Genomic DNA, 14,684 nt, shown 5'->3' on the forward strand with positions numbered 1-14,684 from the left:
GAGTAGATCGAGATCACCTTAAAAAAGAGGTTTCGATCCGCCCTTGTATCATCATGAGTTCATGTGACTGAAAAGCAAATCAAACCTTACTTATTAAATGTAGAATGTAACACTAACAGAAGATGATACAAGTTCGCATTCCAATTATTATTAGCTTTGATTTGGCTTCGACGTTTATTTGCAAGCTACATAACAGACCCGTGCATAGTGTACCCATTACCAAGTCCCACGGTAAGTTTTGTTTTCCAGGCTGACTTTGTCGTTTGCTGGAATTAGTGGACATTTAATTCCAACTATGGCAAGTGTGGTTTCGCATTTGTTTTGCGCGCGAAGTTTCTCAACACGAGACGTAAGTGTTACTGACCAAAGCAATTCTGGCTACAGCTTTAATCCTTTCATTTGGCGCTAGATATTGTTTATGCGGATGCGGATGCAATATTTCTGCACTATAGTGTAGATTGTTCTACGAATCCAGCACTAAGGAACAGGTAACAATAAACGCTGCTTCCAAATACGGCGTAAACAAGGGGTTTATCACAAGAGGAAAGCCTTACATCCCACTTCAAACCTAGCACATTCGCATGGCTTGTGTGAACATATATACAAAGGTTAAAATATTGTTAATCACAATAGCTGCTAAGTACTTATCTACACACGCTTGAAAATATATTTAAATAAAATAGTGCTACATTAAGGGTAATTTACAGGTTCACTTGGTGCTACAAAATAGGCAAATACACACCGAAAATTAGTTTAAATAACACTGGGCTGCAATTAAATCTAAACAAGGTTAGGTTACAGTTTCCGTTGATCCGTTTTTCTGTAAATTGCTGAAGCCATCTTCCAAATACGAACAAAAGTCAATGTTAGCTATCCATGAGTTTTAAGAAAGCACCAGCATTGCAATCCAAGTGTTAGCTTGTCACCGATAAATGGCATTCACATGTGCCGAATGTGCTGCTTGCATGCATGCATTGTACAATGCGCAGGCGCTAGGTATTTTTGCACAACTTGTGCGTAAGGTTGAGTGCTACTACGATCATAAGTTTGCTGAATTCAACAAACAAACGTTTCCACTAAAATTTAGACAATATCGGAGTCTCCATTATTTTCGTAGACATTGAATAAAACCAAAAAAATAAAAAAAATTGGAGCTTCTAACATTCTTGTTTACTCAATGAATAAAACAAACAAAAATTAGGAAAAAATGGTGGCTTCTTCCAAAATCGACCCTTTTTCTTGAGGCTTGATATTAATTTAAAACAAAAACAGAAATGTAAAGTTGGAACGATAATAAATCGTGCTGCACCTGTGTGAAGTTTTGGTTAGCATTCGATGCATTCAGGCGAGATCGACACCAAAATCAAGGACGCACCAAAACCAAAATAACAACCAAAAGCGAGATATGGTTAAACCAAAAAATAATCAAATCGGATGAATTCTACAACAACAAAATAAAAGGACTGCGAGCAAGTGCAGCTATTGCTACCAGTGATTAGTAAACCGAACGAAGCTAGGGTATAAAACCAAAATGGTTAATGGTCTGTTGGTCAGTCAGTCATTCGTGGTGTTTTTGGTACATTCCGCAAACCAAAATAAAACAGTTCATTCCGTTGGTATACCTGAACTTTTTCATATAAGCGCTCGGGTCGCAAGTTATAACGAGAAGTCGCTCGCTTGGAACTGGTCGGCCGTTCGTGCTGGGGGAGAAACACACAGAGTATAAGGCAGGTGGACTTACATGGACTTCAAGGACACGACCATTAATGGACACAATTTCGAAATATGTTAGACGACTGGCTGAAGAAATTTTCTAGAAAACTATACCATTAACATTTTGGACATGATTGCAAACGGACTGGGTAGTTGAAACAGTTGTGAATGGACATTGGCAATGAAGAGACTTGTGCCCGACTGGTGTCCTTCCGTGTAAGTATAGAAGAGACACAGCATATGGCAGGTGGATTTGCAAGGACACGGCCATTAAAGGACACAATTACGTAAGATATTAAACGAATGGTTTAAGAACTTTTCTAGAAAGGGAATATGAATGCAGACGGACTGCATAGTTGACACAATTTCGAATGGACATGACCGCGTAAGTATATTTCTATAACTCATTAAACAATCTGTGCACACTAATACATAGAATAGGGCTCTTCGACTTAAAATGAGTTTTAAGACACGAAAATGCCGTTGTCGGATATGAAATTAAAAGGCAATAAATAGCTCGACTGCGATAGATATTGTTGCCAATGGTAATGAAAATAATTTTGTGAAAACATCTTTTTTATAACTAGCGTAATTGCTCTCGCCCTTTATACGCCAATGTACAGGACTAAAACGAAACATTAAAGCTATAGTCGATAACTAGGTTCCAAATGTTAAGGAGGACTGGTGTTTTGCGATTCTTGGTGTAAAATGGGATTTCCGCAACTTGTGCAAACTTTCCAGACATTTCGTCTAATGTTATACGGGGATTAGAAGTGGAATTTCCAGTCGCCTAAACTTACCACGCACAAAATGAGAGGGTAAACACCCCCCCCCCCCACCCCTACCCCTAGGGGCAATAAATCGATGGGGCAATTAGTGAGCAGTGTTCGTGATCTAGGAGATAAATAATCACAAAAAATCGTGCAAAATTGACAAACTTTGGGTGTTTTTACGAGGGAGAAAATTAGAAGAGATAGCGAGTCTGACTTTCGGCACGTTCCAAAAATCCACCTGATATCAACAGTTGCAAAAAAACATCGCAATTTCCGATAATTACATGTTGTTCGCAGCAGGGTTTTGCAAATTTTTTTGAAGAAAAAGGGGCATTTTTAGGTTATTTTGTTAGAATTTTCTAGACGATACGACTGGCTATGGTTTGCGGGGATTAACTAGAGACGTTGAGAGATGAGCTTTGTAATTAAGGAAAGGTTGAACGTGATGATATCCAGTTTTTTCGGGGTGTGAATCAGGTATTTCAGTAGCACGTGTTTTGACGACACAAACTAAAATTATTTAAAAGATTTTTGTTCAACTATTTTTTAACTTTAACCACATAGGATGAATTTTGCTGTTTAAAGGATGAATTTTTGCTGTTTTCATTTACCTACCTAAATCAATAGAAAGCTAAACGGAACTGGGTCTTGGTAAAACCCTAATATAAACAAGAAAAACTAAAAAAATAGGGTTGGATATTTTTTCAAAGTAGACTACATTAAGGCCGAGTTGCATTATTACCAGTTTCTTAATCACAATAATCGTACTGAAATATGTGGGTAGCAAACCTTGTACGGAACTGACAGGTAAAAAACACTGATCGCTACATTAACTTGAACCCGATATGTTTATCACGTTTGCTTGTTCGGTCGGAAATTTTGTGTTGAAGCGTTAAAACTTTTAGGAACAACAACAGATCGTAGAAGTTTTGATGACGTGTATTTGATGACGCGCATCGAAAGGGGCCATAAGCGAATCTACAAATTACAGGTTTATCGACGATGTAGATTGTAATTGCCACCACACGCACTTAGCGAATTTGCAAAAACATGTTTTTATGACACAACGGAGTTGTTGAATGGAGCAACGGGGCGGAAGACTTCTTAAAATACGTAATTTGAAATTATCGGAAAGAGGTACTTAAGTAGTTCTACTAAATTTGATATTCAAAGTAGAATGAGTTTATTAAAATTCCTATGAAACTGTTTTATCAATAAGTATGATATTGAGCTACACAAAGCAAAATCACAATGTTGTTTTAGTTGACACTGCAGCAATCTTTAGCGCATTTGTGGTGCAATATAATTATCATGTTTGCACTTCTCTAGCCTTAAACTGCCTACAATAGTTAGGTTTGTTTAGCACCTTACAGTGTTCATATATCTCGGTGATTCGAATTTCAATTAAATCTGTTTAATAAATTATGAAAGTAAGGTATGCAATTGATCTATAATCGACACAACAATGAGCCCAAATAAGGGTGGTACAAAAATTTGATAAAAAAAAGGTTTAGAAATTTCATCTCGTATAATGGTCGTATATTTTCAAATGGCAGTAAAAACCTGATGGTTAAATGAATTTTCTTATGGCCTTTAAGTATGTAATGGGCATAGGGTAAATTGAATACAAGTGCTAGCAAAGCGGATGAGCGGGACCACCCAGCCAACAAGTAATACAAGGTCGTGAAGCTAAGTGAGTCGAAACAAGGAAATACAATACACAGGCCTCTTCACTTATCAATAGGCGATAAGTTTAATACTTCCTGCTGGTTAAAGTGGACTTTATACCACCCAGGGTGGCATTATTGGGGCGGGTGGGTAAAACATGCTATGGGGCGAATAAATTAACCCTAAAGCTATAGCGACACTTGTTTAGAATAGCGCGAAATAATCTAATAAATTAAACCAATTGAATCGCGTGTGGGAAACAAGTTGAACGCAAATTAAAAAATTCCAGTTTGTGACCTTAAGTTTTCCGTTTACTTCTGTAATTTTAAAAGTGTGTGTCGCGAACTACAATTTGCGAAACTAAATAGTCATATTGAGCATAATGGTTGGAAGTTGTAGTAAGACGTAAGTAAATATCAAAGCCCATGTAGAAGTAAGCAGCATTTTGAACGTTTCGAATAACTCTTTATTTATTTTCAAAATCTGATGTAACGCTCAAAATGACACCTACTTCCGTATGGGCACTAATATTCTTGAATAGTCATATATTTCCCAAAAAACTAAAAATCTCTTAATTAAACACCTTTAAAAGTTCCCCATTAACAAAAAGCTTCGATAACACGAGCAAGACAGAGCCCCGTTCGATTTGAGGCCCCATTCACCCTGTAACCCAAACCCGCCCCCGCACAGTTCGGGGAAGTGGTTTTAACGCCACAAATGACCTTGAAACTTTGCCACCAGGTAGCTCAAGGTCGTTTCGGTTAAAGACGTGGCATGAAACTACCGGGGGTTAATAACGCTAAAAACTTGGGGTAAGGTGTGTTTCCGTTTAACTGGGGTCGCAATTTTTCAAGAAATCGCCCGCTTAAGTATTTGGCGTAACCCTGAAATCACACACGGGTTGATCGTAATGCACAAATTATTTAAGAGAATTTCTCCTAAATTTTAGATTTCTTTAGCCGAGTGCAGCTTTTTACGAAACTCTATACATTGCTATGCAAGGAACGAAATGCACCGAAGTTTTTCACGCGTGTTTGAGGCGTGTAGGGGGCGGGGAATGGCGGGTTGGGTACTCGTATTTCCCCAAGTCGAGTACTTGATATGTTGATGTTATTTTGCAACAAAAGGGCGCAGGCATTGTTTCAACGGTTATGTCATCGAAATTGGAAGAAAAATGATTTGAAATATCTTTGACATTTTTTAAGACCTACATACTATTATTTGACCAAACTGTATTGAATAACAGCTACTAATGTCGTTTATTGCTATTATTTATGGTTTACAAGACAAGAGTTTCGTTTCTTGTTCTCTAAGCAGTTCACCATTTTTTGTATGATGTAGCCGAAACCAATCATTTTGTTTATGTCAACGAAAGTTGTTTGCATTACTCTGTGGTAGTCAAATACACAATTTCGACCAATTTATGCAAGTTTGTGAAGTCAGTAGACACAATTCTACGACGTTTTAACCATAGAGAGCGTTTTCGGGTCGTTATAACTGCATTAAAGCGCCAACAATCACGGCATCGAATTCGCAAAGTGAAATTCTCTTTCGCTTCAAACGGACTTAGTTGAAATTCGAAGCCAAAGCTGAGCCCTTGATGTTCTGGATGTTGCGACTTTTTTGCGACGAGCGAATAATACTTTACTTGGGCATCCGCTTGCTTGGGCGGGCGTAAGTGAACTGTAGCAGCTTTGTTATAAGAAGAGTTTAAATAATTGGTGTCCTGGCGAGGTTCGAACTCGTGACCTCTTAAAGCCGCACCAATAAGTTTTTTAGTGATATTTGTATTCTGAAATATGAAAATAAAACTTCTAAGGAAATAATTAGGTTTGCAGCTTAAATGCCAAAATGCTTTTTTGAATATTACCTACTATTTAAAAGCCTAAACCTATTTTAATTCTAGTTAAAATGCTGTAAATGACTGTACGAAGTAGCCTTTTAGTTTGTGTGTTATCTTGACCGAAAAGGAGTTATAAAATTCTCAACATGAATCATATTTTTAATTGCACTTTATTTAAACTAAAATGAGTTTTGTTAGGTTTAAACTATTTAATGTACCGAAATTATCCTTTCTATAATGGCTTAAGCGTTCTCAACATAAATCCTACTTTTAATTGGACACTTGAGCAGACGATGATAGTCATAACCGGTTGCTAAAAGCTCGAAAAGTTTACGGAAACCGTTAAATATCTTGCAATGCGGCAACGCCCAACACTTCGGACTTTAGTTGAAAAGTTCAAATTATTATCAAAAAAAATTACCGCAAGCTACGAAATAAGTGCAGACTAGAAATTAAATAAAACGCTGTAGGTTTACCGCAACCGCGTTAAAACTGAGATGTTCGAAACAGTGTGCTTGACCCTGTCAGCTAAACCCACATTTGGTCGAAACGTGAAATATTGTGTCGATAATTATCGGGCATGTCTTGACGATAATTATCGGGTCCATGCGTCGCGCGTGGAGACTTGTCTGGCGCCTTTTGATGGATTATCATAAAGCGTGCCGCAATATTTTAGAAAGTTTTTTGCTGCAAATCATCTTGTGGGTGTGGCCCATACGCGCGCTATCTAATAACTGTAATCCCCTCAGCAAGCATCTAATCAAGCAGATAAAAATTTGCCCGGCTTAGCCAGGTAATTGGCGCCTTTAGTTTCAACGTGTTGGCCATTAACTTGAGGTAAATATTCAGTATTGAAACGGCCAGGCCCATTTTATGGCCTGCATTTGAAATATATAAAGCATTTAGTTATCAGATTAAACAGCATGTTAAAAACACACTTAATATTGGTGTCTTTCTGATAAGAATGGTGTTACCTTTTTACCGTTTTTTATTAATTTTAATACCTTACATGGTGAAACAACTTTCTTACAACATTAACCTTAAATAAGGTTTCATTTGAAGATTCAATTATTTTACTGGGAATTGTGGAAAATCGCTCTCCTGGTGTAAACGAAGTAATAAATCATCGTTTCCCTCTTTGCGGCAAGTAATTGAAAAAAATTGTATTTTGTAAGACCTCCTAATTGCCCAGAAGCGAAGCTTTAGACTTTAGGGTGTCTAACAACACTGGGGAAGGCCAGAAAAAAGAGGCCAGGCACTTTATAATTAGCCACGTTGGCTGATATTCGGACAAGGCGTTTTTGCCAGATCACGAAGGAATTCGGCAAGGCGCCAATTTCGATTTTGACTTTTAACGCATTGGTTTTATGGTTTGTAGTTTAATGGTTTAACGTGTAACGTGCTTTGGATGGGCGGGGCGGTGGATGGAAGGCTTCAAGTAACTTCCTGCTTTCGCGCTTGGATTGGTCTTGAGCTACTTGGGATTACAAAAATATTAGACACTGTCAGAAAAACTGACGAATTTTCTCAATATCGGGAAAAAACGGTGTAGCGGTCAATATTTAGACTTAATATAGGCGTTGCCCAAGTCATTGACATAAAAAACTTGTTATTGTAATTCGACAAAATATTGCGAAAGCTATTATAGCGATACGACCGTTTTAAATTACTAAATTGAAAACAAAACTGTTAAAAAGTCCACCTGGTTTGAGTTAGTAGATTATCTAATAGTATTTTTTTTAAATTGCAGAAACAGTGACCTGTATTTAACTTTTTAGATTTTGACTTAAAAAAATAAGTTTTTTCAGTAAGACGGGTAATTATGGCAACTCGTTGCATGTAATGAGCTCATCAGTCATCACTTAGAAAATCGGAAACCGTTAAATTTGGAACATTAAAGTTTTCCGCTTCGCCCAAAATGAATTGCAACTTAACAGAGACAAATACTTTTTTGCAGCATTTTTGTCGTTTTTGCAGCATTCAAACTAATATTGGCAAAACAGCGTTTTGATTTATAAGGAGAGGGAAGATTTATCGTTTTTAGTGAAATGCAAATGCAAAAAGTCTCGCTTCGTTAGAGTTCAGGTCGATTTATCACGAACAGTCAACATTCCCGGTTGGAAACGGTCGATAAATTGCAATTACAGCGTGTTATTTCGACCATAATCACCTTACTTTATGTGCTTTGGTTTTGCAAGCGAAATGCGCGTTATGCTTCGTGCACTTTTAATTGATCACACACAACCTCAGGATAAAAAATATCGTTTTTGACGCTTTCTGTAATACATTTTATGCTGGCCATATCAGGTTTAATCAATTTTAAAATTAAAAAAATAGAAGCTAACAAGATAAAGCGTTAAAACAATAAGCCTACAGAAATTTATGAAAAATATTTTAGCAGCAACCAAACCGCAAAGTGGAATAGAGTGACTGTTAAAAATTGGGTATCAAAATTCCAACCGCTTTTGAAAAGTACAAGGTTGAATTCATTACAACCTATTGCCCATTTCGACACGTTACCCATTATAACAGGAGTTAATGCAATAAACAATTACGCTTTAAAGCGTTCATGTGTAAAACTGGAAAGGAGTAACTTGTAAAGAAATGAAATCACGAAGCGATATTTTTTTATGAATAACGTTTTGGGGCATAATGTCTGGAGGATTAAGTAAAACGTATTTAGAATATCAATGCCCATTGAGAAGTAAGTAGCATTTTGATGGTTTCGAATAAATCTTTATCCGTTTTCAACTTGGCTTTGAATAAAATTTATTCAAAATGTTCAAAATGTTACCAACTTCTGTATGGGCTTTAATATTCTCACTACTTCTAATTATGCTTTTAATACGTTGGTGTGTCGCATCTCTTCGTATATGCACCTTCACAAACAACTACGTACATTTAGGGGAACGACTAACGAAGTGTAAACAGTGACTAGACAGGGGTGACACACAACCTAGACGTAACTACCGGTACGGCGCCACTTCCTGTACGACGCTATTACGTCGGGGCGGGACGGCGGTCCGCATATGAGACGCTTTTTCCCTTTGGTGGCCGAATACACAATACAATATGGGTTACAAGGGTGGCCTAATTTTTTAAACCGTTTAATTTCGATTGGAAACACTATAACTATAAGTTATTAGTGTAAATAGGATTTAAATACATGTTTATACCCTTTTGTCAAAAACATTTAAATATAGGTTAGAAGATCGTTGTGATCGTAAAACCGTTTTTTGTTTGTTTGAAAACATTGAGCCGTTTATCGAGCATGTTTTTTTCTTTTGCTAGGCAAAAGCCGCAAAAACCTACTATTTAACTGATTAAGATAAGGCATACCATTTTATTGTAAGATTTTGTTTTAAAGTCACTAGTTTTACATGCAAACTGTTATTTAGAGTGGTAGGCTTTGGCAAAATTTAATATATTTTGTCCTTATGAATATCCTATATTTTAAATATCTTATACAGTTATGTAGATTTGCAAAGCCTTCTAGTTTGAGCACGAATATATTGCTGTGTTATAAAGTAACCCCGAGAAGCAATCAAATGCAGAATTTAATCTTAACACTTTCCGCGAATTCTCTTTCGGGAAAACCAAACGTCGCAAACAAGTTGTAAATTTGTTCAAACTTTGCGGAACTCAAACGCAATTTACTTGGTAATTGGCGTCAACAGGCAGCAGAAAAAAACACGAATTTCCGGGTAAAGATGTGCATTGGCCGACCGATATGGACTCTGGTTGGCTTTACTTCCAAGAGGGTGGCTAATTGCAGCTTTAATCGTTCAAAAAGCGAACCTTAGGCAAATTACGGGATAATTGAGGCTTGTTTAGGCTTCAATGCACTTTATATGGCGATATGATATCGAAGTTTAAGCATAATTGACCAAGAAGTCTTTGCTTGCGTGCAAAGGCTGATATGAGATGATATTGCGCTACTTGAAGAGGTCAAGCAGTTTGGGCGGTTCGCATGGGGACATGAAGTGTAAGTGGTGAATTAATTAAATGAACCCGCGGTAATGCTTAAGTGGTCCCTGTTTCATCCTTGGTTCAGTAACCGGATCAAACTTGCTTGGAAGCATATTTATTGGAGACTGTAGTAGTTAAACGTACTAGAAAGCATCAAAGGCTACATAGCGTTTAAATGAACAAAGAGAAATTCGAAAAGTTCAAAATGCAACCTACTTCTGTATGGGCCTTAATAAACATTCTACATCTAACTACAACCTCCAGTCATTATCTTAAGATTTATTCGCAAGGTTTAAACGCTACCTTCTTCTGTATGGGCTTTAATATTCTTACAAAATCTCTTGGGATATCAAGGCCTTGTCTTGTTTTACTATAGCGTGAGTCAAACAATCTCAATGACCACGAAAAAAAATCTATATAGCTAGGGTGGGATTACCCTAAGAATAGCTCTTTTTGGGTACAGTTTAAAAAATATGAGTCTTTGGATGGATTAGAACCTACAACCTTAAGACTTGGGTAATTTTAGACTTTCCAAATCAATCAAACTATGTCTTAAGAATTTGGTTGCAAAAAAACAATATTTCAACAACAAAAAAGGTTTACAATACTGCAGAACTTACAACAATGCTCGTAAGTACAAGTGTAGAGAAATTAAAATTTACGGTTAAATGACAATTAAATGATGACAATCTATACCGCCCGGTTTTTGTACAAAATAAATAATCTAAACAGGGCAGAAAAATGCGATTACATAACCCGGGTTTTAGAGGGCAAGTTGAAATGACCTTAAACTTGAGTGATTTCTCAAGTGCTTGCGTCATGCGGGACGCCTGTTTCGAGAGGTTTCGACGAAATTTTCGTCCGAACCGTTTGTTGGAGCATAATGGCACAGCGCTTTGCACGTGAGACTTGAGAAGGTTCGAGAAAAAAAGCACGACGTGAGGCCAGGATTTAGAAGGAAATCCCGAGATATTTCGCTGCTGCAATGCATTAATTTTGGGAGTATAGGAATGGCATAACTATGTTTTGGTGATTTTTAACTTGGGGTGATTGTTGTTCAAGCGGTAAATTTATAATTTTATGATGTTAATTTTAACAACGAATATGAAATGCTATTTTAATGTGTTTTTTTTTAACTTTTTGAAAGCTATAAGCAATTAAACATTCTTCTAGTTGTTTACACGTTCACAGTTCATTTGAACTGGAACCGAACAATACTATAGTGTTATTACAGTTAATAGAGCAGACAATGTTAAGCTAAATAACTTGGTTGAATAAAATCCATTAGGATCTCCTAAATCAAGGGCGTGCATCTACTTCTAAAAGGTCCCATAAGAAACAGAAAATGCAAAGGGCGTGTCAAAAAACAGGATGTGAAATACACATGGCGATTTTAAAATAAAGTTGTATTCTGTCTTGGTAAAGATACTAAAAGTGAGGTTTAAAATTAAGTGCTTCTAATAACGAAGTCAGGTTTTAAATTGCCTTATGGTGCCCATTTTATGGTTGCTACACCCCTTCCAGTAATGTGAATGTATCGCACCTTGCCCCAACAAATGACGTATCCAGGTCGACTATTGCGTCACAAATTGATATTACAACCGCCGTTGGACTCTTGACATTTTAAGACGATCGAGTTTCGCGAAATGTCAAAAGCGAACGAATTGGCGGCACGATAGAAATTGAGAGTTCAGCGATAGAGGGAAGGGGGGTGGTTTTCATGAGAGCTAATGCCGCGTCAAATGCGATTATAATGCTTCGTTTGGCGCACTTTGGGCGATTATTGTTGCGACATGTGCTCAGTGAATTTCGCAACTCGCTGTTTGGAAAATCGGAATAAAAAAGGGCGAAAATGAAAAACGGTCTTTAAGCGTTTAACGTTTTCAGTGCAATATTGCAAAAAAAACAATCCGTAAAACGCTTGAAACTAAAAACATTTTTGGACTATTTAAATTTTTTTCGAATATATTTGTTTTCTTTTTTATTATAATTTATGTATATTTCAACTACATTACCAAGAACGAATAGGGAATATATCTTTATTGAAATAAAACCTTATAGCAAACATGGATTTATGTAGTGGGTCAATTTACTACCATCGGGTAAATAAATAAATTAAAGTCAAATTAACTGATTTTTAACATATACTAAATTTTTTAAATGGTCTGTTTTTTTGCGCAAAAGCAAAGTGAAAAAAAGCAAAGAATATTTAAGTTTAAAATTTCGTTTTGCACTTTGCATTTTTGCAATCTCATGTTGCTAAATGCGTCGCTATCTTACCGGCACTTTTCATAAGAGACAAGATAATTGTCGCGCCATTGTCTGCGGCTCGCGCGGCTGATTGTCAGTAATCAGATTTGCGCGAATTTTCAGCAAAAAAACGGCGCAATTTTACAAGTTGTGTCAACAGAAGCGAAAGTCTGCAGCGAAGATGTAATTGAAAACACTAACAGTTGCGTAAGGAACCTTGCTAATTTTTTAACAGTAAACTATACGAACAGACAGCGAAAGGGGTAATTGGCTCGGTTCATTGGGGGTCCTTTTCGTGAGTGCTGTTGGGGGGTCACGTAGGATCATGACGTAACACAAGGGGTAACCGGAGCCGGTAATTGGCTTCGGCGATTGTTTCGAAATTAGCGCGCCGGATTTCGACACAATGGCCTTCGCGCGTTGCTGGAAACAAATCACGAGGAAAAATTGCAACTAGAGGATTTGCGCATTGACAGACAGGCTACAACAACGCAGTTAAAAAAAAAACCTTCTATGCGAAACTGCCTTAAATTGACAGCAACGAAGCGCTTGCGTTATAAGCCTGAATAATGGCCTTTTCAGCCTTGGCTATGGGTGATGGGTGAAAGGGGTTATGTGAGGGGTGTTGCGTAACGCTTTTACCGCACTTCTATTACGTAATAGTGCCATGCACAATGGGACGCGCGCGCTGCAAATAATGGTCTGCATTGCGGCAAACGCAATAAGATAGATGGGATGAGGGGTCTAAGCTTGTAGGTGGCTAGTTTTTGAGATAATTTTCCAAGTCATATATTTAACATCATTTTCTTGATTGAGTCATTTTATTTTGCCGGCCTTATTTTAGATTTTCGACTCTTTAAACAAATGTTCGAACATCCTCAAAGTACACACATGATCTCGATCAGTGTATCTCCTGTGTGATTTTTAAATTATTTTACGACTTAAATTATTTTTCATGAGGTCTGTCAAGCATTAATGTTAAAGTGCCTGTTTTCAAGGTTAAAAATGGCAACGTTTTCCTCTCTTTAAAAACAAATCATCGAACATGGTCGAATTACTCACATAATCTCGCTCTGTGTATCTCCTCCTGTGTCCGCTGCGCTCCTTGCAGCATCCGGCTTCTGCATCCGATACCTCATTCCTTCTTGGAGGATGTCTCTGGAGGATTGGGGGAGCACTCCTGCCATGAAGTCCAACGTCTTCTTGTTGTTGCTCTGTAGCATCTGGGCGAGCGTCTTGTCTCCTTTTATGATGTCACGGGTGAGATCCGGATGCTCTTGCTCCAGGGAGGAAGCAGGATGTAGGGGAACATCCGGGAGAAGAGGCTCCACCGAGATCTTGGGAGTCGGAGATGGACTTTCCTACAATACGAAATTTGAAGCATTTAAACAAGCCTAAAAACTAAGCATTATTGTTTGAGCGTTCGAATTATACAATGCGTACTATCGACGTCATAATGGTTAGCTGTTGGTGAACACAAGATGAAATTTGGAGCTTTTAAAATTTAAGGTAAATGCATAAGCTTTATAAAAATATATCATTGTGTAGATATTCGAATTAAACAATCCATTATATTGACGTCATAATGGTCGGTTGGTGACTTATTATTGACGTCAAATAACAAGGAAAATAAAAAAGTTTTTAAATAACAAGAGCTTGAAATGTCAGTCGCTACACCAAATTACTATATGGTCTTTAGTTTGTTCAGTAATAACTGCTTTACTTAGGTACAACCCGTATTTTGCGCGGCCGAAATTGATCAGAATTGTAAAAAAGCCTGGCAATCAGTTGTACTTTCTAAAATGTTGTAAACTAAACTGCAGAAAGAGGGTGAACTGTTTGTATTGGTCACAATACGAATGATAAGTACCGCAGTTTAGGCCACAAAGAGATATTTGCTCTTTTCATTAAATTTCTCTTTCCTGAACACAGTCCATCGCCTGTGAAATGCAACGGAGTGAATACTTCCGGCTTAGGGTTGATAATGCAGGAGATAAAAATGCATCAAAACTTTATCATAGCCTTTGATTGACGCGGCTGTCAAATTTAACTAATAGTGTTTCCAATTGCTGATACCAGCCGGCATTTTTGCGGGTTTGCAGCAATTGGTAAGAAGAGTTAAAAATCTAGATCACAACTTCACGACCAAGTCAGAAACATCAGATTTTCGTACGATAATCAGAAAAAAGCGAAGAAAAATTTCGCTACATGCTCTAAACGAGATACAAATCGAAAAACAATCACTTGCCAAGAAATCTTGACTTAAATCGTTCACCTGTTGTGAGTTGGGTAATAAAAGAAATGAAGTAAACACAAGGTTTCTGTGTTTGTATTCAAAGCAGCTGCGATAAGATATCAAGGCATTCTGACGCAAGCAAACCAATAAAAAATGGATATTTGATGAGGTTTTCTGGAAAGGGTTTGTGTGAAGAGAAACAACGTGACTTAGTTGTTATTTACGGGGGTTG

General features: G+C 37.3%; 1 protein-coding gene across 1 annotated transcript in view; it reads right to left on the reverse strand.

Annotated features, from left to right (window-relative positions):
• LOC146137042 (uncharacterized) overlaps positions 1-14,684 on the reverse strand; it is a 131,862-nt gene that overhangs the window by 24,515 nt on the left and 92,663 nt on the right. The window contains exons 21-23 of the mRNA XM_083395388.1: positions 13,314-13,577; positions 3,555-3,589; positions 1,623-1,700 (exon numbers count right to left, since the gene is read on the reverse strand). Coding sequence (XP_083251514.1) covers positions 1,623-1,700; positions 3,555-3,589; positions 13,314-13,577 — 377 coding nt within the window. The remainder of the gene's footprint in view (positions 1-1,622; positions 1,701-3,554; positions 3,590-13,313; positions 13,578-14,684) is intronic.

Source organism: Ascidiella aspersa, chromosome 8 (genome assembly GCF_963924565.1).
Source record: "Ascidiella aspersa chromosome 8, kaAscAspe10.2, whole genome shotgun sequence".
Taxonomy (NCBI): Eukaryota; Metazoa; Chordata; class Ascidiacea; order Phlebobranchia; family Ascidiidae; genus Ascidiella; species Ascidiella aspersa.